General features: G+C 36.2%; 1 protein-coding gene across 1 annotated transcript in view; it reads right to left on the reverse strand.

Annotated features, from left to right (window-relative positions):
* The window catches only part of smoc2 (SPARC related modular calcium binding 2), a 37825-nt gene that overhangs the window by 4394 nt on the left and 8902 nt on the right, over positions 1 to 24529 (reverse strand). The window contains exons 2-10 of the mRNA XM_016230111.1: positions 20441 to 20603; positions 17390 to 17496; positions 17106 to 17205; positions 16270 to 16314; positions 10177 to 10227; positions 10008 to 10079; positions 5642 to 5828; positions 4950 to 5001; positions 4647 to 4869 (exon numbers count right to left, since the gene is read on the reverse strand). Of these exons, the coding sequence (XP_016085597.1) occupies positions 4647 to 4869; positions 4950 to 5001; positions 5642 to 5828; positions 10008 to 10079; positions 10177 to 10227; positions 16270 to 16314; positions 17106 to 17205; positions 17390 to 17496; positions 20441 to 20603 (1000 nt within the window). The remainder of the gene's footprint in view (positions 1 to 4646; positions 4870 to 4949; positions 5002 to 5641; positions 5829 to 10007; positions 10080 to 10176; positions 10228 to 16269; positions 16315 to 17105; positions 17206 to 17389; positions 17497 to 20440; positions 20604 to 24529) is intronic.

Below are 24529 nucleotides of genomic sequence, written 5' to 3' on the forward strand. Positions count from 1 at the left end.
GTTCATAACTAGTTCTGAGAACATTCCCTGTTAGCTAGGAAGCAATTAACTTTAGTTAAGATCCCCCCTATAATCCTCATTAATATCATGCAATAAATGAGTAAATATTGAATGTAAAAAATAAAAATAAAAATTAACATGTAAATAATATGATGATTATATACTAAAATTATATATACCAAAAAAAGGCAATTTTTCTTTTTTAGTCAGTAACATTCTTTTAAATAAATCTGGTTTACAGTAAGTGTTTTATTTCGGCAAATTTGTGTCCATCTCATTCTGTAGCTTGTGTTATGTATATTTACATGTACTGTATATTGGCCATCCTGCTCTTTAGATATTAAGAGTTGGCTGTTGAAAAACCAAGGGAGTTTAACACACTCCTACACCTCCTTTCTCATATCCATCTGTCCAAATAAAGCAAGATAAAGAAAGGGAAAGTGTGTTTGTGTGTCTGTGTGTGTTTGCAAGGAGGAGTCTTCACATGCTGGTCTGTTTATGGTCAGGCCCAGAGGCAACAGATTCTCTGGTGTAAGAAGTAAAGGCATGCCGAGGTCCTCGTGAACAGGTGTGTGTGAGAGCGAGCGTGATCAGGTAAACAGACAGCCTCACACGAGAGAAAAGAGAAGGTAAAATGGCATTTAAACGTGCGGAGGTTTGCGAGTGAGTGTCGTGCTGAAGATCTGCGTGAGATTCTGCTCCTCACTGAGACCAGACACAATAAAATATCCGTGCCACCTGTTCATATGAGGAACGGCATTCTTATTGCTTTTTCAATAAAAACAACATAACGTTTAGTGTAGTCTAGACACTAAATAACCAACATTTCTGACCTTTTAAGAATTCGTTTTGCTCTTGGCATTTTACATCAGTCAGAAAATGCCATTTTTAATGTGTCTTCGTATTCCATTTTAGTATGAATTTATAGAGTTTGAACTGCACTGCTTACATGTGTAAAGAAAATACAGCTATGATTTGTCTAATATAAGCCTGTTTGATTTGGTTCAAAAACATATCCAGTGTTATGATATGATATATATGTGTATGTGCTAAGCAATCCAGTGCTGCAGGAATGACATATTTTTGTTGGCCAAAACACAAATTTTTTTCTCTACAAGATAAAATACATCAGTAATAGCCCTACGTTTTTTTTTCTTTCTTTCACTTAAGTGAGCTTGAGAAATTAAAATAAAATAAAAATTCAGACATTCATTTGAACTCTCCAGCTAATTTAAATGCTGAGTAATTTAAATTCACAGAGTAAACCCATCCAGATCCTGCATTTTACAACATTTCTGCGTTACCCAGAATCCTACAGCTTTTAGAACTTACATAAAAACTCTCAAGTTGCAGCAGAGTCATGAGAATTGCGGTATTGGCTGTGGATTGTGGACGTTTAGCTGCCAGCAGCCACTGGCCCCCATCGGCCCCCCTTCTACACCACAATTAACTAACCGTGACCAGAGAGCTGCTCACACAACAGCACCTGTACACATGCTGCTGGCAGCTTTAATGTCCACACACACACACACACACACACCTCTGAGGAACAGAGGTTTATTCATTAACATATTGAGATATTGGCATTTTTACCAGAGTGCATAGTGGCAAAGCTAGCCTAGTAGTGGAGAATAAGACCAGCAATTAGTCTGTGTTTACTGAGCTGGGTCATTACTATGCAGTACAGATTCATATCACCGTGATATAAGTCTGTACAATATTAAACTCAGTTACAATTAATTGAAAATAAGCGTGCATTTTAAATAGTTCCACTACTTTTTTGGTGCATTGTGTACAATCCACTAAGAAAAACTGGCTGTTTATTACAAAATACTCAACGTATTTCTTCACTGGTCATTATTTTATTAGTTTTTACTGTCTTTAATATCACTTTCCATACTGCACTCTCAGAAAAAAAGATACAAAAGCTGACACTATGGTGGTACTCTTTCAAAAGGTAGTAATAAGTACCACTAAAATGTGCACTTCAGATACTAATATGTATCTTTAATGCATTCATATGCACCTTTAGGAGTAAAAAAGGTACAAAAATGTACCTTTTGAAAGGGTACTGCCCCAGTGACAGCTTTTATTTGTTGGTTTTTGACACTCTAAAATGTTCCATATTGTTACATAAATCAGTGTGACAGCATACAATTAATAAGCTCATAAAAGATAAGACTGTCACTCCCTCACTGAGCAATCTTTCAAACTTATTTTTGAATCCCTTCACCTTTGAAGACATTTCCAAAGGGAGGTGTTGTCTGATTCCAAAAAAATATAGCAAAGTAACACACATTCTCACACCCCACACACTGTTTCAAAAGCCTGTTTCACCACGTAATCTTAATTAAAGTATGTAGATAATCCTATTAGTCAAAGTCTGACCAGGGTTACTACTACACATTCTGTTTTTTGGGACAAAGCACAAAAGCATTTCTCATGTACTTGCACTAACAAAAAGTACCATGGTATTTCCATGGTATCTTAGAAGTACACAGGGTACTTCTTGTTAGTAAATACCATGATACTGTAATACCATAGTATTTATACCATGCATTAGGCCTGTCGCAATAATCAATATATCGACTTATCGCGCAATATATGTACATGACCTCAATCATTTTTGGTGACGCAATATATCGCCCATTATATTTACTTAAAAATTAATGTCACCATGTTTTTTACATTCCACTTGCGCCTGTGTCTTTTGCAGCTTCTCGTACATAACGTGGTGTAGTCATGAGGTGCTAGTTCAAATTTAAAAAATGCTTCTACAAAAAAGTTTCATCTGAAGATATGGCCTTGTTTAGGGATCTGTGCCTTTGTGCATACAGACATCTGACTGCTGAGTAGTGATTGTGTTTCTCAGCAATAGTGTGCACCCTTAATTTACAGAGAAAAGAAGGTCAGGAAAAAATGCATCCATGAAAGTGCATTTTTCTTTTTTTTATACTTGTTACTTTGCACTTTTTGATATCTCATATTTTGATACTTAAATTCCATGATCTAAATATTCTTAAAAATGTAAAGTTTGTTGTCATTTGGAAGTGTGTAGGCCTTCTTGCATTATTATGCTGTTACATTATGATTATATATTCAGTGGCATAAAATGGTCTTTAAAATGACAACACTATCGCTTATCGCAATTATTTCTGGGGAAATATATCGCACAACCAAAAGTTGTTATCGTGACAGGCCTACCATGTATTACAATTATTCAGAATCATGGTAGATGTTTAAATGCCAGAGTACTATTCCAACTAATAACACGGTACCACCACATTATATTTTCATAAAAGTGGATATTATGTCTGAGCAATAGTATAATATAATATAATATTTATACATTTGCTCTGAAATGAACTAATTTGAATGAATCAGAAGTGAAGTTAACACATGCTAGTGGTAAAATCTTTAAAATCATGATATTAATATTCTCGTCGTTGTTCCTTAATTATGAATTACTGTTCAAAAAATTGTGCGATTTTTATATGTTTTTAAAAGTCTCCGATGCTCACCAAGGCTACATTTATTGTGCAATATTATTAAAAATTCAAAATATCTGTTTTATATATATATATATTTCACCATCATTCTAATATACTGATTTGCTGCTTAAGGAACATTTTTTATTACCAAAATTGAAAACATTTGCGCTGCTTAATTTTTTGTGGAAACAGTGCATTTTTTAGGATCTTGAAGTAAAATATTTTATTTGAAATGAAAAACTTTTTTTTACATTATAAATGTCTTTACTGTGACTTTTAACTAAGTTAATGTGTGTAATACTTTCTTTAAAAAAATCTTGCTGACTTTATTTTTTATATAAACTAATATTGAATATATAAATATTCAACATATCACTTAGTCCACGTACAGGGATGGAATATTGCAGCTCCTATTATTTTGAGTCTAATCAACGACTTCATTCATGCTGGAAATGGAAATCACTCCCTTGTTTCCTTTTTGCAGTTTTTTAATCTTTGCACTCTACTCCTTTTTCCTCTGTTCTTCGCCACGGCCACTCCCCCACACTCATCCCTCCTTGTCATCCTCCTAGGCTCGTGCTATTATCTTGTGAAGTGAAAACAACGCTTCTAACTTCAAACTGTTGCTTCAAGCTAAAATATGAGTCCTCTATCTATTATATTGCTTTCTCCAGTGAAAAATAGTCTCACATGAATCAAGAGATCATGCACCGTTTACAAGCAAAAACAGTCCAAAAGAGTTCTAAACAAATATGTAGATGGATGTTGAAGAGGACAACAGTGGATGGGCTTTTTCATTGGAGGAATTGTTATAATAGATTATGGTCTCATATTTTGGCCAGAAGCAACTTTTTAAACTTAAAACAGCTTATTAATGGATTTGTTTCTAACAATCCCAGTTATTTGCTTCACAAGATGTTAATTGATGGTCTGTGGTCATGTGGATTACTTGTGGATTATTGTGATGTTTTTATTAGCTATTTGGACTTTTGTTCTGACGGCACCCATTCACTGCAGATGATCCACTGGTGAGCAACATTTCTCCAATCTGTTCCAATGAAAAAACAACCTCATCTACATTTTCATTTGTGGGTGAATTTCACCTGTTTTTTATGTACTATGCTTTAAAAAAAAATCCTATATTGAGTGCATTACCTTGTGGATGTTCCAGGTATGGGTCGTCCAGTGTCCACCAGGACACACCAGCAGTACCCGGTGGAGGGATGGCACTGAACGGGTTTGTAGAGGCCACCGTGAGCACATTCTGGCACAAAAACTGCTTCGTTTTTATGTTGTCGTGCTTCTTCCTGTGCTGACAGCTGCTCCTGATCACACGAGGTCGCTGAGGTAAAGTGAGGCAGAGGAAAGGAGTGAAATACTGCAGGAGACACAATATGAGTGAGTAAGTGTCAGTGTTCTCTGTGGTGAAGAGAAGCCAAGCATCTGTGTTTTCCGTACAATGAAAGGAGACAGTGACCAGGAGCTGTCAAGCTCCAAAAAGTAACGTCTCCTTAAAATTTCGATAAAAGTAGTACATAAGACAATGCACAATAGCTTGTGAGGACTAGAATATAACAGGCTTTTTCTGAAATCTGAAAAAAAGTTCAAAAAAATCCAATGTTTGACATATCTAATTCCATGATTTTGGAAGGATGCTGTCCGATCCAGTGAAAAATAGTCTCACCTGAATCAAGAGATCATGCACCGTTTACAAGCAAAAACAGTCCAAAAGAGTTCTAAACAAATATGTAGATGGATGTTGAAGAGGACAACAGTGGATGGGCTTTTTCATTGGAGGAATTGTTATAATAGATTATGGTCTCATATTTTGGCCAGAAGCAACTTTTTAAACTTAAAACAGCTTATTAATGGATTTGTTTCTAACAATCCCAGTTATTTGCTTCACAAGATGTTAATTGATGGTCTGTGGTCATGTGGATTACTTGTGGATTATTGTGATGTTTTTATTAGCTATTTGGACTTTTGTTCTGACGGCACCCATTCACTGCAGATGATCCACTGGTGAGCAACATTTCTCCAATCTGTTCCAATGAAAAAACAACCTCATCTACATTTTCATTTGTGGGTGAATTTCATCTGTTTTTTATGTACTATGCTTTAAAAAAAAAATCCTATATTGAGTGCATTACCTTGTGGATGTTCCAGGTATGGGTCGTCCAGTGTCCACCAGGACACACCAGCAGTACCCGGTGGAGGGATGGCACTGAACGGGTTTGTAGAGGCCACCGTGAGCACATTCTGGCACAAAAACTGCTTCGTTTTTATGTTGTCGTGCTTCTTCCTGTGCTGACAGCTGCTCCTGATCACACGAGGTCGCTGAGGTAAAGTGAGGCAGAGGAAAGGAGTGAAATACTGCAGGAGAGAGTGAGTAAGTGAGTAAGTGTCAGTGTTCTCTGTGGTGAAGAGAAGCCAAGCATCTGTGTTTTCCGTACAATGAAAGGAGACAGTGACCAGGAGCTGTCAAGCTCCAAAAAGTAACGTCTCCTTAAAATTTCGATAAAAGTAGTACATAAGACAATGCACAATAGCTTGTGAGGACTAGAATATAACAGGCTTTTTCTGAAATCTGAAAAAAAGTTCAAAAAAATCCAATGTTTGACATATCTAATTCCATGATTTTGGAAGGATGCTGTCCGATGTTGAAAGAATTTATAATAAATGTAAATTGAATTACATTAAAATGTTTATTCTATCTTATTTTTATTTATTATAATATATATATATATATATACAGTATATATATGTGTGTGTGTGTGTGTGTGTGTGTGTGTGTTAATAAATAAATATTTAATACATCTAAATGTATTACATTTATTCAAATTAATTACACTTAATTGGCAGTTGTGCAAATCAATGTATAAATGTCAATTAAAAAACCTTAGAAATCTATATACTGATAGATACGCATTGTATTTATTAAATATGATATCTCATGATCCTGTGAGTGTGATTCATCTGGTTAAAGGAATGCATGCTGTCTGATGTTAATTAAAACAATTAATAATACATTTAATGAAAGTTGAACAAATTAATTAAATGCATATATTTTTATATTTTAGAGAAATAAGCATTACATTCATCAAATATTCGTGGTTATCTCTAAAGCTCATTTGAATTCGTTTCAGCTCATGTTATGGGGGCCTTCATACAAGAACGCTGCCTATGAAGTCAATGACTGACTGGACGGTGAAGCCTTGGACACAGCCGTGCAGAGATGGATGGACAGCATGTTGGAGGGGGAAAGAGAGTCAGAGAGAGTGAAAGTGAGAGCTTGTGCTTTATCTGCAGCCTGCGGGAATGTTTATGACATTAAGAAGTTAAAGACTGCACAGGGCTCCTGCTGCTCGACCAGCATAAATATTTACACATCGTCTCTGGGTGCCTGCATTTGCTGTGTCTTTGAATGAAGATAGTGACCTTGAGCAGAGAATCGCTGCATAAAACACATTGTTTGGGCAAAACAGTGGCATCTTAGCGCTTCCTTTCAATCCTCCAAGAGACACAACGACAGCCCCAAACACATGAATGATCCATATGGAGCACAACCTTTGAGCCATGAGATTTCTCTGCATCAGGAACCAATCATCTCATGTGCCACAACACAACTCTCCAGCAATGCTTTGAGCCGCCTGATCTAATGCAAGCAAGATTATAAAAAAAAAAAAATGTGTGTGTCTGTGAGAGAGAGGGAGAGATGATATGTGCTTTCTAATGTATTCTGTGGCAGCACAGAATATGGTTGTCAGTCACAGATGAAGGGTGAACAGAATCCAAGCTAAAAGTAGTCTAATGTTAGTGTATTCTATTAACTACGCATACTGTATATGATTAGGAAAGTAGGCTACTATATATGGATGTCATGTCATAAAATATTTATAATACGACTGAATTTGTATTTAAACTGATTATGATTTAATAAAACATATTGTAAGCTAATTATAAAGCATACATTTCGGTTATTCATACAGCGAATAAATTATATACAAAAGTCAGGCAGAACATTTACATTATCAAAGAAAATTATCACTGACTTCAGTCTAGCGCGAGTTTAAGCAATTTTTTATAATCGATGAAGCTGCCTACACTGTGAAATAAATCTCTTACATCGCACTTACATCTGCACTTGTTTGTGATGAGAGAATTTGAGAGAATTTATTGAATGATGAGAGAATTTATTCAGTCGGCGAGCGTGTGCACTGAACAAACCTGACTAATCAGAACGCAATCCCAAAAGCTGACATTGTGAACATAGACTAGTGTTTGTAGTGTTTTGCTATGTGGTTATCAGGGTGTTGCTATGCGGTGATTTTAAAGCGTTAAATATTAGTACTGTAATATTATAATACTAGTATCTGATATTACATATATTACTCTATATACTGAAATATATCACAAAAAATGCATTTAAAGTCATGCAGCACTGTTTCTGCACTGTTGCTAAGCTGATCTGAGTGTTTTTAAGTGCAGTTGCTAAGGTTTTCAGGGTGGTTGCTAGGATGTTCAGGGTGTTGCTAAGCTGTTTTGAGTGGTATGCAGTGCTATGCGTTTGCTAAGGTATTATCTCTCCCACATCCGTTTAGTTACCCTCTCTATTTCTCTGTGGTGTTGTCAGGTCTTTGGCTTCATGTGAGCATTGTTTTAGGGTTTTTCGCTTCTTTTTTTTAACCCAGAGACATCTTTTCTTTGCCTCTGTCTTTCGTTCAATTCTATTCTGAGCGTCTCTGAATAGTGATAATCACCCTTTAGACCTCAACGAATCAGCCGTAATCAAAACCATCAGCGTTCACTGCACTGCACTGACGTTTTATTGATTGTAAATCAAGAGGTCTTTACAATCAAGCTATTCACACACAGATACACACACACACACACACACACACACACACACAAACGAGTCTATTCAGAAACACACACACTCTGTAATAATGTCATCAGAATTAGATTTTTTACTGAGTTCATGTCGTCATTTTTTCCCAGATGGGTTTTAATGACATCTTTGTTGATTCCATCATTAGATCAACATGTCAGGCAATGGCTGAGTGCCACAGTGAGCTGGATCTCAGAGAGAGAGAGAGAGAGAGAGAGAGAGTGTGTGTGTGTGTGTGTGTGTGTTTGAGTAACTACAGCAACAGTTTCATAATACTTACAGATAAGCATCTGTCTTTGTCTTTTTTGCTTTCTCTTTCTATTCCCATCCAAAATAAATAAAATAAAATAAATAAAAATAAGGTAAAATATCAATTTTTCCTAGTGTCCTAAAACTAGCCCTAAAACAAACAAACAAAAAAGAAACTGTAATTGAAAATAAAATAGAATAATAAAAATAACAACAACAAAAAATAGATTTAAAAAAATGCAAATAAGTAATGTTACACTGGCAGCTAATCGAAAGAAATAGGATACACACTAAAATTACTATAACTAGAAATATATATATATATATATAATATTATAATAGTAAGCAAATTATAGTAAAAATGACACTAAAGGATCTCCAGCTTCTAAGATGTTTCTCCTAGTAATTTTCCATGTGGTTCCTTTAGTTTCATATTAGTTTCACTCAATCATTTCTCATTAAATTCTTCAAAGATCAGATGATCTGAACTATCCATTGGCCATAAAAAAGGAAATTACAAAATCAGATTTCTTTAATTGCTCAATTGTTTCTCCCAGACAATAATGAGATTAACTTGAGAACAGATGGAGACTTCTGTTTAAGTGCCTTGCTTTTCAGACATGTCTCCTATCTAAAATGTCACAAAAAGTCTGCGAAAAGGTTTGAGATCTGAACATGAACTCAGTATGACAATTCTCACCAAATTCTTTCAGTTTCAAGATATCTGATCTATACTATTCCTATTAGTTTTAAAGGGGACATTAATTGAGTGAATGGATTTTTTTCATTGTAGGTTGGTTGTGTCAGAGGATCCCTAAATCCAGGTGTGAAAAACTTGTTGCCTCTTTCCCAAAAAGACTCATGGCTGTATTCGATCAAAAGGGTGCTTCTACTAAATACTGAGCAAAGGGTCTGAATACTTAGGACCATGTGTTATTTCAGTTTTTCTTTTTTAATAAATCTGCAAAAATGTCAACAATTCTGTGTTTTTCTGTCAATATGGGGTGCTGTGTGTACATTAATGAGGAAAAAAAATTAACTTAAATGATTTTAGCAAATGGCTGCAATATAACAAAGAGTGAAAAATTTAAGGGGGTCTGAATACTTTCCGTATATGCAAACACCATGTAAAAGTGAATTTTGCATCCGATGTCCTCTTTAAAGCTCTATAATCATTCTGTATGTCAACAAGTGTCTCATTTGTCTGTTTTTCTTATTTCAGCAAACACATCAAGAGACAAAGTTGATACTCAAACTGCAAAGTCCACTGACATTTTAGCATTTTACGATTTTCTGTCTTCTCCTAAATACCAAAACCAGTCTGGCTCTGTTAGCATTTTGTGTTGAAAAGTGACAACAGATGTTTGTCGGTAACTCACATTGTGTTCTTGTCCTGTTTTGTCGGCTGCGGACCTGTTCTGTCCAGAGTGTGGGGTACTGAGAGATGATGTCTAAAGCACACACACGAATGCACAAAACATTAGCTCTGTCTCAAACCCTAGTGAGCGCTTGACCTACACGCCATTTAAAGGCTTCATTGACACTCACCTTCCTCATCAGCGGACGGCTGGGTTTCCACTGCGAAAAACGTTGGCGGATCTGCATTTAGAATGGAGAAGATTTGCAAGGAAACTACAATTACGAGAGTCAGCTAAACAGTCACATCGCATGATCCATAACGCTTTTGCACATTGCCCGGCCAGGACAGATTCGAGAGATGGAGGGACAGAATATAACAGAGGAAGAGGATAAACTGAAGAAAACAAACAGGCAGAGAAAGGGTTAAAGGAGGTTTAGTGGTTACAATTGACTCACATAAAGAAAGAAAAAAAACAGTTTAAGCATTCAATGTCTTTGCTTGACACCATGAAACACACATTTATAATGACAAAAAGCAGTGTAGTTCAAATATAGAAGTCTGTAAATGCAAAAATTGAAAAGTGACAAAAATACGAAAAAACAGCGTCCAAAATTAACACTCGCCAAGCACTAAATGTGAGTAACATTTGGTTGAAGTGACTTGAAAAATGTTACTCAGCAACTTTATAATGATTTGCAGCACAATGCATGGCTTTTTAAGACATGTTCTTTGGATAATTTTTGAACATTATCATTTAACAAATTTGACAAATTAAGGCATAAAAAGGTCTTAATTCGGAGCAGTACTTTTAAAATCATAAAGTCATGGCAAAAATATTGCATGCACTGCAAAAAAACGCATGTATTACTCTGTATTTTTCTGTTCTTTTCCAATGCAAACATCTAAATATCCTTAAATCAACACACTTGAGATGCAAAATGAATTTGAACAAAATTAAGTGAGTTTGTTTAAAACCAGAGCAAACATCTGCCAAAGGGGTATGAAAAGGGGTTTTCCCATTGAGCCCATTGGCAGATATTTGATCTTGCTTTAACACTTCACTTAATTCTGATCAATTTCTCAGAAAACAAGACATCTTAATGACATTTGCACTGGGAAACAAAACAAAAATACTGAGAAAGAACTTCCCTTTTTTGTAGTATGTGTTATGTGTGCAGACGGGGATGAAGGAACATCTCTAGATGCTGGCCACAGGAATCTAAAATGCTGAGAGCCGCAGGTGTGGTTAACCTCAGCAGGGTCACCATTAACTCATCAGAGGGCAGAAGATAAACTGCCCCTTCTCTCTTTCGGTGTGTTTTTCTCTACTAGCATCCTTGGGAAAAAGTTGGGGAACTTGATGAACAGCTACTGTCGGCACTCTGATGAAGTGATAAAGTGTTACGAGATCCGACCCTGTTATTTATATGACTCTAAAATTTCAGTGTAGCTCAACACATCAATGATTTTCTATGTTTTTGTGGCTTTTTGCCTTTTATTTGATAGGACAGCCCTAAAGCAACAGGAAATGGTGGGAAGAAAGAGAAGGCGTGGGATCGGGAAATGACCCAAGACGCAAAGCCAGGTCATCATTGTGCTATGTGCACTACTGACCAGGCCACACCTCTGACAATGGATCTGTTCCAAAACCTAGTGAGCTGCATTCTACAGCAGCATCCTAACCATCATGGGATCTTATAAGTGACTGATTTGGAACGCTTCACTGCAATAAATGTATTTTCTTCCTCAGGATGTTTATCTTCTTTTTCCTTACAAATATCTAAACATGTATATATATATATATATATATATAACCTAGTAAGGATTTTTGAGGCAGCTTGCTAGTTTTTGAAATGATGTGGAAAGCAAAATACCAGCTTTTCTGGTGACTGAACATGATTACATTTTCCATTATATTACAGTTATATTACTTTTTAATAGGTATACTTGGAAATTTGACATGTCATAAGTAAAATCATTTTTAATCAGTACACATTTTAGAAGAGGTAAAACATCTACAAAATAAACTTCAACAAAAACCTTCACATCTCCCATAGCTGATTGTTTAAACTGAAAAAGACATTCACCTTAAAACAGAAAAAAAGATAAAAATAGGGTGATTATCTGGAGATCAGGTGGTCTGTTTTGTTTCGTAAAAGGAGAGAATCAGTGCCATTAGTAGTGCATGAGAAAGCTCTTCATCTGGAAAGAAGAGAAATGATGTCCAGGTGAAGTGGTTAATGTTCACTGCGATGCTATGACAAAACTGTTTAGCCCTTCGATTTCATTTTAACGACTGTGAAAAGCAAAGGCTGTTATTACAGCGTCTCTCTGTTTAACGACTCCAACATACGACCATTTACTTTCAGCCCTGAAGCAACTTCAGCACTCTCAATTCACAAAATATTAGAATGGCAAGCCGTAACTCGCAGTACAGACACACACAGAGTTCATCTGAGATTGAGAAGTGCATGGAGCATGGCTATGTCGATTCAACTCTTCAAACCATGAGCATGATTGGCCATACAAAAAGAAAATATTCTTTAATTGCTCAGTTGTTTCTCCTAGACAGTTATGAGATTAAATTGAGAACAGATGGAGACTTCTTTTCAGAAATTTCTCCTGAGAAAAACATCCCTATCTCAAATGTCTCAAAAAGTCTGCAAAAAGGTTATAGATCTCAATATGAACTCAAACAATTCTCATCAAATTCGTTCAGTTTCAGGATATCTCATCTATACTATTCATATTAGTTTTAAAGCTCTATAATCGTTCTGTATGTCAACGGCTGTCTCATTTGTCAGTTTTTGTATTTTCAGCAGACACATCAAGAGACAAAGTTGATTCTCAAAGTCCACTGACGTCTCCTGAGCAAAGTAAGTAAATTAAAACATTTAGCATGTGATGGTTTTCTGTCTTCTCCTACATACCAAAACCAATCTGACTCAGTTAGCATTTTGTGTTGAAAAGTGATGACAGATGTTTGTCGGTAACTCACATTGTGTTCTGGTCCTGTTTTTTCGGCAACGTTCCTGTTCTGACCAGAGTGTGGGGTACTGAGAGGTGATGTCTAAAACACACACACACAAATGCACAAAACATTAGTGCTGTCTCAAACCCTAGTGAACGCTCGACCTAGACGCCATTTAAAGGCTTCATTGACACTCACCTTCCTCATCAGCGGACGGCTGGGGTTCCACCATGAAAATCGCTGGCGGATCTGCATTTAGAATGGAGAAGATTTGCAAGGAAACTACAATTACAATTGCCAGCTAGACAGTCACATCACATGAGCCATGACGCATTTGCACATTGCCCGGCCAGGACAGATTAGAGAAATGGAGAAACAGAATAAAACCGAGAACTGAGGAGCACAAACAGGCAGATAAAGGGTTAAAGGAGGTTTAGTGGTTATAACTGACTCACTGAAAGAAAGAAAAAACGGTTTAAACATTCAATCTCTTTGCTTGACATCATGAAACACACGCTTGTAAAGACAAAGAGCAGTGTAGTTCAAATATAGAAGTCTGTAAGTGCAAAAATTGTGATAGATATATGCAAAACAACATCCAAAATGAACACTCGCCAAGCAAATGTGAGTAAAATTTGGCTGAAGTGATTTGAAAAATGTTTGCAGTAACTTTATAATGACCTGCAATCTTTTAAGCGTTGTTCTTTGGATAATTGTTCATCTAGGAAGTAGTTTTCCCCTTGTTTGAACTTGTGTGGCAATAAATCCTCATGTCAAGGCACCAAAATGGATAAAGATTCCATTTTAATCATATACAATGATTCATTATGTAATAATATATCGCTTATAATATATAATACAATAATATAATACAGGGTTTTATATTTTACAAGGTGCACCCTTTGACAAAATTTGCCTAAAAAGTTCTTAAATCGGAGCAGGAAGTCTTAAATTCATAAGTCATGACAAAAATCTTGCATGCACTGAAAAAAGTTTGTGTATTGCTCAGTATTTTTGTTTTCTTTTACAATATAAACATATAAACATCCTTAAATCAAGACACATTTACTTGAGATGCAGTATGAAATTAAACAAAATGAAGTGCGTTTAAGTTTAAAACAAGAATGAACATCTGTCAAAGGGGTATGAAAACTTGTTTTCACTTTGAATTTTTCTTAGCCCATGGGCAGATATTTGATCTTGTTTTAATTTTGATAAATTTCTCAAAAAACAAGACTTCTTATCTTAAGTCATGGCATTTGCACTGGAAAACAAGCAAGTCTTTTTTGTAGTGTAGTAAGTTATTTCCATATTACTACTCGTTGGGCTTACGTGGTCTTAAAAAGATCTTAAAATGTCTTAAGTTTACCTTCATAAAACCTGCAGAAACTTTGCAGTAATAATGTATATTAAATCATTCATAAGGTCAATAATGTATTTCTAAATAAAATAAATAAATAATGCAAAATACATTTTCCTGACTGGTATTTGCGTAAAATGAATTTTGGACCCTGTATGTAAAAAAATATCTGCCTTCCCTGTAAAAAACCCAAGAACAGGCATGATCTGGAGAACAGGCATGCAAGAATGCATGCAAACACACACGCACACAAACAGAGCGGACATATGATCTGTTGTGTGCAGATGGGGATGAAGAAACATCGCTAGACGCTTTGGCCACAGGAATCTAAAATGCTGAGAGCCGCAGGTGTGGTTAACCTCAGCAGGGTCACCATTAACTCATCAGAGGTCATCAACTGCCCCTTCTCTCATTTGGTGTGTTTTTCTCTACTAGCATCTTTGGGGAAAAGTTGGGGAACAGCCACTGTCAGCACACTGATGAAGTGATAAAGTATTACGAGATTCGACCCTGTTATTTATATGACTCTAAAATTTCAGTGTCGCTCAACACATCAATGATTTTCAATGTTTATGTTACTTTTTATTTGATAGGACAGCCCAGAAGTGACAGGAAATGGTGGGAAGAAGGAGAAGGCGTGGGATTGGGAAATGACCCAATATGTGAAACCAGGTCATCATCATGCTTTGTGCACTACTGACCGGGCCGCACCTCTGATAATGGATCTGTTCTAAAACCTAGTGAGCTGCCTTGCTGTCTACTGCCTACTTAGGCAACTGCCTCCTATGGCAGCATGCTAATCATCATGGGACTGATTTTCAAGTGACTGATTTTCTTCCTCAGTATGTTTATCTTCTTTTTCCTTACAAATATCTATAAACATTTAAAATCAAAATACATTTTGTAAAACTGAAGCAAAATTACTTAAGATATTCAATTTTGTTTACTTAAGATATTCAAGTAATCGTGTCTTCATTTAAGAATGTTTAGGTACTTGTGCAGAAAAAAAACTGAGGAAGACTATTTTTTGCAGTGTCTGCATTCACAAAATAATGTTCACCACATGAAAAGCACAGTGATTGATTTCAATAGAGTTTGGCATTAGCAGTTTGTAATCATACAATATTCCAGTATGCATAAAAATAAACAGCACACACAAGCATAGGGTAAATTTAAGCTTTTATCAAGTGTACCAATAATTTTATATATGAAATATTTAATTTAAGAATGTTATATATAGGCTACTATAATATCTAATAATTTACAATTCATTATATAGCAAAAACCTAACTTTGAAAAACCTAACCTGACTGAACATGATCAAATTTTCCATTATATTACAGTGCCTTTTTTACTTGGAAATCTGCTATTTCGTAAGTAAAATCCTATTATCATTATTATTATTTTTTAATCAATACGCTCTTTAGAATTGGTAAAACTTCTAAGAAATAAACTTCAACAAAAACCTTTACATCTCCCATAGCTGAGTTTTTAAACTGAAAAGGACATTCCTCTTAAAACTGAGAAACGGTGATCATCTAGAGATCAGGTGGTCTGTGCTGTTAGTGCCATTAGTAGTGCATGAGAAAGGTCTTCATCTGGAAAGAAGAGAAATGACGTCCAGGTGAAGTGGTTAATGTTCACTGCAGTAATCTGACAGAACCGTGAAGCCCTTCGATTTCGTTTTAACGATTGTGAAAAGCAAAGGCTGTTATTACAGCGTCTCTCTGTTTAACGACTCCAACATACGACCATTTACTTTCAGCCCTGAAGCAACTTCAGCACTCTCAATTCACAAAATATTAGAATGGCAAGCCGTAACTCGCAGTACAGACACACACACACACACACACACACACACACACACACACATTAAAACGTAGCTGCCAGTGCAGATTGTCCCTCATGAAAGTCTTTACCATATCAAAAGAAATCGTTGAGGGTATTTACCTGATTTTCCTGGTTCCTTCGGATTCACTTTGTCCTTCTTGGACCCTGAAAATCAGCAGGACAATCACAGGTTACTCACACTAAGATTTTAGCAAATCTACACCTAGAATTTAGTTGATTCTTAACTGGACTATAACATTCAAATGTGTCCTGTAGATCAGAGCAAGTCTTCCAGGAATGGTTAATTTGAAATTACTTACGTTTTTAATTATGCATTAAACCTCTACAGAGGAACATGATAATGTTATGGAGGCTGCAGGGGGTAAAAGCCATATGACACTCTCTTGGAGTAAAAGAGCAAGAATGTTTGAGTTGGGCGCTTCGCCTGCCAAACGCACATTTGTTTTGTGATGCTCCCCCAGACCTAACTGATTAAGCTGTTGCATGTGCAATTAAATCTAATTGGTCCTTTTCTAGTGAAGCTGTGGTTAAAGCCAAGCCAACAATGTTATGATCCAGGAACCCATGGCCTGCAGTGATTGAGTTTCAGTTTTGTGCGTGAGTGTGTGTTTAATGCAGTGCTATGCTAGTTTACTGCATGTGGCTTTGGTTATGTGGTATTGTTATGCTGGAACGTTTCTGTAGATTAGGATTAGCTCTGTTCCGGCATCTCTCAGTGCTATCACTGGCTTAGACGCTGAGTTTCTGCATTTCTCTGTTGATTTATATTCCTAAACAACTATAATGTGCCAAAACATTGAGATTGTGTAATCACTGTTTGGAATCACTTCAGAGTACTATTTATGATGTGAAAATCTCTTTTGAAGAAGATGTGACTGAAGCACAGAATAAAGAATAAAGGCATGAAAAACACAGCAGAGGTAGAAGTATGGTACCTTGGCATTGAGGTTTCTTATTGGCTACTGCTGAGCCGCTGATGGGTCTGCCACTGGGTGTCACACACCAACAATAACCAGTGTAGCTGTGGCACTGAACCTGTTAGTCAAATACAGCAGAGATCAAGAAAAAAGACAGAGAGAGGCAGAACAATTGAGAAATTTGACAGTGAAATTGAAAGGTGTAAAATCCAACAATATGCCGTCCGTTCGTCTGTCTAACCATCCATCAGTCTAGCCATCTATCATTCTAAATTTTTATCGTTATATAATTCATCTCATACCTCGCTGTAGGTTCCGTCAGGATTGCAGACAGGAACGAACACCTGTGGAAAGAGTTTCTTGGCTTGCTGTTCTGTGTATTTCTTCTCTGCTACACACCTGGACGTATCTGGAGACACAACACAGGTAAATCCAGCAAGTCCGACAAACTATATAACCATCCATGTTATTCTATGGCAAAAATAACACATTCTCATGTCTTAATTTGGTCAGTCAATTCATAGGTAATTTGTTGTGAACTGAAAATGTTCTTTATCCTTATTATCCTGATTATCAAACAGCTAAGTATTTAACAGTGAGTCAGGACTGCCACTGGAGCCCTCTTAAAAAATGCATGACACGTCTGCTTTGGAGATCTTGAAAAGTACTATTAACTTGATGATTCATTTGTTCACAAACTCTGTCCATCCCCTTTTCTATATATAAACTTAAACTTTATTTCCAATTATTCCACTTTAAGCACACAGTTACTATTCTGCTCATCGTGTTAGTGTAATATAGAAAACAGAATGTCTGCAGAGAGCGAGTGCATTAAATTCAAACCGACAGGCGAGTCCTCTGGCGTTCTCTCTCTGACTGATGTGGCACGGGTGTTTTTTCTTTTCTTTTTTTCAGAGGAAAGGAAAAAATGGTAATGGCGAAAGAAAATGAAGCAGGAAATAAGACTTGGTTTCTTTTGCAGTGACATGTGACCTCTCAGACACAGAATAATTCAAGATGTTTCGGAAGTGCTGGATCCCTGTGAGTGGTTGGGAATTAGACCAACAGTCCTACTGGAGTCATCACTATGTCTATACCAGCCCAGTGGTAAAACTATCGCAGATCTCGCTCTGTCATTCTGTGTTAAGTCTGTGTGAGCTGATGGTGTCCAGCAGGTTGTAATGCATCTGTATGTACATTTATGTGTGAGTGTGTGTGTGGATGTCGTTGTTGCAGCTGGGCAGAAAATCTTCCAGACCTCAGTGGAGACATAAACTCACTCTCTCCACTGGGCAAATCATTAAAACACTTTTAGTCCGGGATGGCATGAGAGGATAAGCAAGGAACTCAGTGAAAAGGATGGTATACGATGTAAATGCTAACCTAATGTATATACTGTATCATTCAGTTCTGAAAAACAAATCACTAAAATATAGTACTTAAAATTAGCCATTTTACCTAATGTTTGTGTGCATTATGTATGTTATGCCTATTCGAGTGTCAAGTCAGGTTACATTTATTTATATAACGCTTTATGAAGTACAGATTGTTTTAAATCAGCTTCACATTAATAAAACAGAAAAATGACAGTGTTAAGGTCTTTGCACACTGAGTCCGAAATTTTAGCATGTTAAAAAATAAATACAACCTCATGTTGTGTCAATCACGTTTACACACTGCCTCTGAAACTTTAGTCCTTCATGAACAAAATCGGACCAGGTTCGATTTTCTGCGTTTTCGCATCCGTAGCAAGCATTTTGATAGGAAAGGATGACAAATACGAAAAAAACTTTTAAAAAAAAACGCCTAAGAAAATTTCAGCCTCAGTGTGCAAGGACCTTTAATGTTGTCAAATTCGTTAATTATGGAAAAAAGCAGTCTAAGCTGTAAGTCAGCGCTAGAGAAGATAATAGTGTAATTACTCAGCTAAATTTAGTTCAATAACTGCCAATGTGTCAAGTTCATCGGTCATGAAAAGTTCTTAATTCAGAACGTCAATAAGTAGCTCTGCAGAAGGCAATTCAGCTAGAGTCAGTTGAGAATTAATGTTATTATCCAGCTCAATTCAGTTCAAATTTGAGAGACAAATCATATAAAGAGTGTTGAAATAAACTGTTCTCGACTTTGACGTTTGTGCACAGCTGCACAACCTGAACGAACCCTGAATGTACTTCCCTTTCCAATCTATTTCTTTCACTCTCATTTTAGCGGAACATAATTCATCCTCTTTTTGTACCTCTTTCCCTTTCTCTCTCTATTTCTCACACTCTCTTTAATCCCAATGTAAGAATGACACATTGTGCTTACTAGTAGGGAAAGAAAGAGTGAGCGGGAGACAGAAAGACAGAAAGAAAGAGAGCACAGAGCAGAAAAGTGTACAGGGCACGAGAGTCTTCCTGCCGAGCCTAAATACAATGAGAGTGTTTGTGAGCCGTTTGACCTCTGACCTCTGTGGTTACTGATGGCGTTCGCCCCTCCCTTCATACAAATGACCACCGATCTCTTACACGTATGAATGCACCACTGTACATTTGTTTTTACACAGGCAAGATCCCCATCGAGATCTTAGCAAAGATGTTTCTCAATTTATGGATTTTGTGAAAACGCACCAATTTTTACCAGTCTTTGTATATTTTTATATACTGCTACGCTTTTGCTATTTCATTTGCATTCCAAATAGAGTGATTTTATAGAAAACATAAAATGGCATTCTTAATCCACACTGGATCTTAAGTTTGTCTTTCAGGGTTTAACTGGATAGGCTATAACTTTACTGGTTCATATGATTTTTTATTCTGCTAGTGTGGCCTCGGTTACATCATCAGAAAAGAAAAGCTGTTTCAGAGCCAAAATTCTTTGATAATTATATTTTAATTTATGGGATTAAATTGAATGATTTTTAAATGTTTAAATATTTAAACTATATTTAATATATTATTCATATATAATATGATTAATAATATATCACATTGAATGTATTATTAAAATAAATATTACATTTATAAATTACAAATAAAATAAATTAAATAAAGTTTCTCAAAACATTAAACATTCAAACTTTTTTTTAAATTTAAGATGCATAAGGACAATCAGGAGCAAAGTTGAATCTGCATCATTTGTGTCACCTCAAATCATCAACTCGCTTCAGATCACTGTTAGTGTGAACGCCTCTTAAGAGTACAATTTGAAATGTCATAGAGGACGGTGTGTTGTACTCTGCAAAATCCCGCTCTGTCTCGTCAAAGAAAGATCATTTATCCCTAGATGGATTTAACCCTGCCCGCCTCGACCCTGACCCACAAAGGGCATCAGGCCAACCAGCAGCGGCTCACGTTTGATTGGTGAACTCTGACCTTTGCATGACCCTCGTATGACTTCCAGCTGAGGGTCACGGCACTTTGCACGGAGAAACTCGCAGCGGGAACTGAAGGTCCGTCCGTCTGATGCACACAGAGGCTTGCGAGGAGCTCCGGAACAATCCATATTGCATTCTTTATCTTGCTCCACATGCAGAAACTGTGAAGATGGACAGAAAGAGATGTTACTAGTTACTAAGCTAACAATGTGAGCATAAAAATACATAGCACACAAATACTGTGTAAAATAATACATTTCATTTAAATAAACTGTTTAATTATTTCAATGTAATATTTAAAATGATACTATATTTAGATTTTATTCAAAATGTGTTTTATTAAACTTTAAAAAATGTAATATAATTTTATATAAATTTTTATTTATATTTAAAAATATTAACATATATATATATATTAATATATATGCTCATATTAATTATATTTCTATTTATAAAAATGCATATAAATATATTGTAGTTTATATTTCTATAAACATTTATTTATAATGTTATATAAATATATAATATAATTTGTATATTTTTATTAATTTGTTCATTTTGTTAATTAATTTGTTAGTTTTTCATTTTACTTGTTGCGATCACCATGAAGGATATATTATTTGATGACATCTTTGTCCCAAATAAAGTATCTTAGCAGTCAGCATAATTATTCATTATTTTGGTGCATTTTGCAATTTCAAGTATTATGTTATACTAATAGAAATTTTTCCAGTGCCCTGTTTTTTTTTCTTTTTTAAAGTCGACAGTGAAGGGCTTGGCATCTTTTGAGCTCATGTCACACTCCATTCTCTATTGTTCTTTCGCATTCATTTACCAAATAATACACACACTGAAGCACAAACAAATAGCATTCACACACCCCTCTGTGTCTGTGTCATGTCTTGTTTGTGAATGAGGGATTGTGGGAGAAAGGCAGAGGTGCTGACGGCCTCTCGTGTGGCGCTTTTATCTGTCTGTCACTCTCACACCTGCACAGGTACGGCCACAAACAACTCGCATTGATTGAATACTGTGTGTTTTCTCTTTGTGCATTGCAGGAACATTCAAACACACTGCAAACATCACCTTACCGACAAATTCAAGAGTGGACAGGAAATCGACTTGCTTTGTGTCGGGACATTATCTACACAGGTGTGTGTTTAATGTTCAGATGAGTTATAATCGTCTAAACTAGCGAATGCAAAAATAACTTGAAAAGGTACTGAGACACACACACACACACACACCGACAAATTCAAGAGTGGACAGGAAATCGACTTGCTTTGTGTCGGGACATTATCTACACAGGTGTGTGTTTAATGTTCAGATGAGTTATAATCGTCTAAACTGGCGAATGCAAAAATAACTTGAAAAGGTACTGAGACACACACACACACACACACTCACCTGCACCCAATAAATCAGCCACGGGAAAACAGCAAATGAAAGTAGTGTTGAAAGGAAACAAATTCTTCATATAAAGCTGATGGGTAGATTCCTTACCCACTCAGAAATTAGCACTGGCTGACAATCTACAAATGACTTTCTGTGCAAACATCACCTTACCGACAAATTCAAGAGTGGACAGGAAATCGACTTGCTTTGTGTCAAGACATTATCTGAACAGGTGCGTTTGTAATGTTCAGATGAGTTATAATCGGCCAAACTGGCAAATGCAAAAAATTACTTGAAAAGATACTGACACATACAGACTCACCTGCAGCCAATAAATCAGCCACGGGAAAACAGCAAATGAAAGTAGTGTTGAAAGGAAACAAATTCTTCATATAAAGCTGATGGGTAGATTCCTTACCCACTCAGAAATTAGCACTGGCTGACAATCTACAAATGACTTTCTGTGTGTGTGTGTTTGTGTGAGGGAGGGAGGGAGCTCTGCACCTGGAAGATGGTTTCAGAGGGGGTTTGAGGATCAACCCTTTGCCCCTGGCGATGGGAGACAGCTCTGCTGTCATCTCTGATCATAAATCTAGAGTTGATGAATGTGTGTGTGTGTGTTGTGTGTGTGTGTGCGTGTGTGTTGTGTGTGTGTGTGTGTGTGTGTGTGTGTGTGTGTGTGTGTGCAGTGGCATTCTTTACAGTGTGATGTTGTGTGTGTGTGTGTGTGTGTGTGTGTGTGTGTGTGTGTGTGTGTGTGTGTGTGTGTGTGTGTGATGAATGTGAGGCAAAGAAGCTGGTTCAGGCATAGCGGAAGAGGGGTTGTGAGTGTACTGAGATTGAACTAACTTGCTTTTTGTAATTGAGTTATTGACTATTTAGTCCTTCTCTTCTGAATGCCCCAGTGTGTGTGTTTGTGCTGAGAGGTTGCTCTTTCATAGCTTATAGGAGAGTAAATGGAGATCTTGGAGATGTTTTGTTAAGGTGTATAATATATATATACAGGTGCATCTCAATAAATTAGAATGTCGTGGAAAAGTCCATTTATTTCAGTAATTCAACTCAAATTGTGAAACTCGTGTATTAAATAAATTCAGTGCACACAGACTGAAGTAGTTTAAGTCTTTGGTTCTTTTAATTGTGATGATTTTGGCTCACATTTAACAAAAACCCACCAATTCACTATATGATGCGTCTCTGCTGTTGGTTGTAATATTGGTGAAGTAAATCCACACTTTGCTGAAGAAGCGTTAGCAAACTCTTGAGCAGCAACAACAGTTCCATATACTCCGCCATTGTTGTGTATGTTTGGTTGCGCTTGCCTTTAAAATCGATACGTACTGCGCATGTCTACATGCCTAACACGTACTACGCATGCGCATGACATCACCGTTTTCAAAGATTCACATATTGGGTTTACACGGAAACGATAACTGTGCCGTTTTCAAAAACTTCAGAAATATGCGTTTTCAGTCCCCAAAATGTCACCGTCATGTAAACGAACAGTCAAAATGCATAAAAAGTTTCCCGTTTTTGGCTGAAAACGTTGTCGTGTAAACGGCCCATAAGCCATCCCAGATGCATATAAGGGTTAACATGCTTGGATATAGCACTCTGTGAACAGCCAGCTTCTTTGTCAATGAATGTTTGTGGCTTACCCTCCTTGTGAAGGGTGTCAGTGATTGTCTTCTGGACAACTGTCAGTTCAGCAGTCTTCCCCATGATTGTGTAGCCTAGTGAACCAAACTGAGAGGCCATTTTGAAGGCTCAGGAAACCTTTGCAGGTGTTTTGAGTTGATTAGCTGATTGGCATGTCACCATATTCTCATTTGTTGAGATAGTGAATTGGTGGGTTTTTGTTAAATGTGAGCCAAAATCATCACAATTAAAAGAACCAAAGACTTAAACTACTTCAGTCTGTGTGCATTGAATTTATTTAATACACGAGTTTCACAATTTGAGTTGAATTACTGAAATAAATGAACTTTTCCACGACATTCTAATTTATTGAGATGCACCTGTATATATACCTTAACAAAACATCTCCGAAATATAAATTTTATTATTTTATTTTTATTTTTTTTCCAAAAGCAAACTGAATAAAAAGGGCTCAGTTTTGCTTTCTCATTGCACATGAACTTTAAAGTGGACTGAAAGTTATTGTTTTTATCCACTTTTTAGTTCATCGACCATTCAACACACTTTTTTGTTTTATTATTTTATTTAATTTATTGAGATGCACCTGTATATATACCTTAACAAAACATCTCCGAAATATAAATTTTATTATTTTATTTTTATTTTTTTTCCAAAAGCAAACTGAATAAAAAGGGCTCAGTTTTGCTTTCTCATTGCACATGAACTTTAAAGTGGACTGAAAGTTATTGTTTTTATCCACTTTTTAGTTCATCGACCATTCAACACACTTTTTTGTTTTATTATTTTATTTTATTAAATTGAACCTTGAACCTTCAAAGTGGACTGAAAGTAAAATTTAACTTCAGCTTTCAGTCCACACATTTATTTATATTTGTATTTATTTATTTATTTTTTGTAACATGCATGTAGGCTATATATTTATTTAACTAAATCACACACCCTTTGAGGTTTAATTATTGCACTTGGCCAATCGCGATTTTTTTTTTTCCGATTGGCTGCAGTACATCCTGTCTCTGTGTGTGACAGAAAAATA

The sequence above is a fragment of the Sinocyclocheilus grahami genome, unplaced genomic scaffold (assembly GCF_001515645.1).
Source record: "Sinocyclocheilus grahami isolate Dianchi unplaced genomic scaffold, SAMN03320097.WGS_v1.1 scaffold363.1, whole genome shotgun sequence".
Taxonomy (NCBI): domain Eukaryota; kingdom Metazoa; phylum Chordata; class Actinopteri; order Cypriniformes; family Cyprinidae; genus Sinocyclocheilus; species Sinocyclocheilus grahami.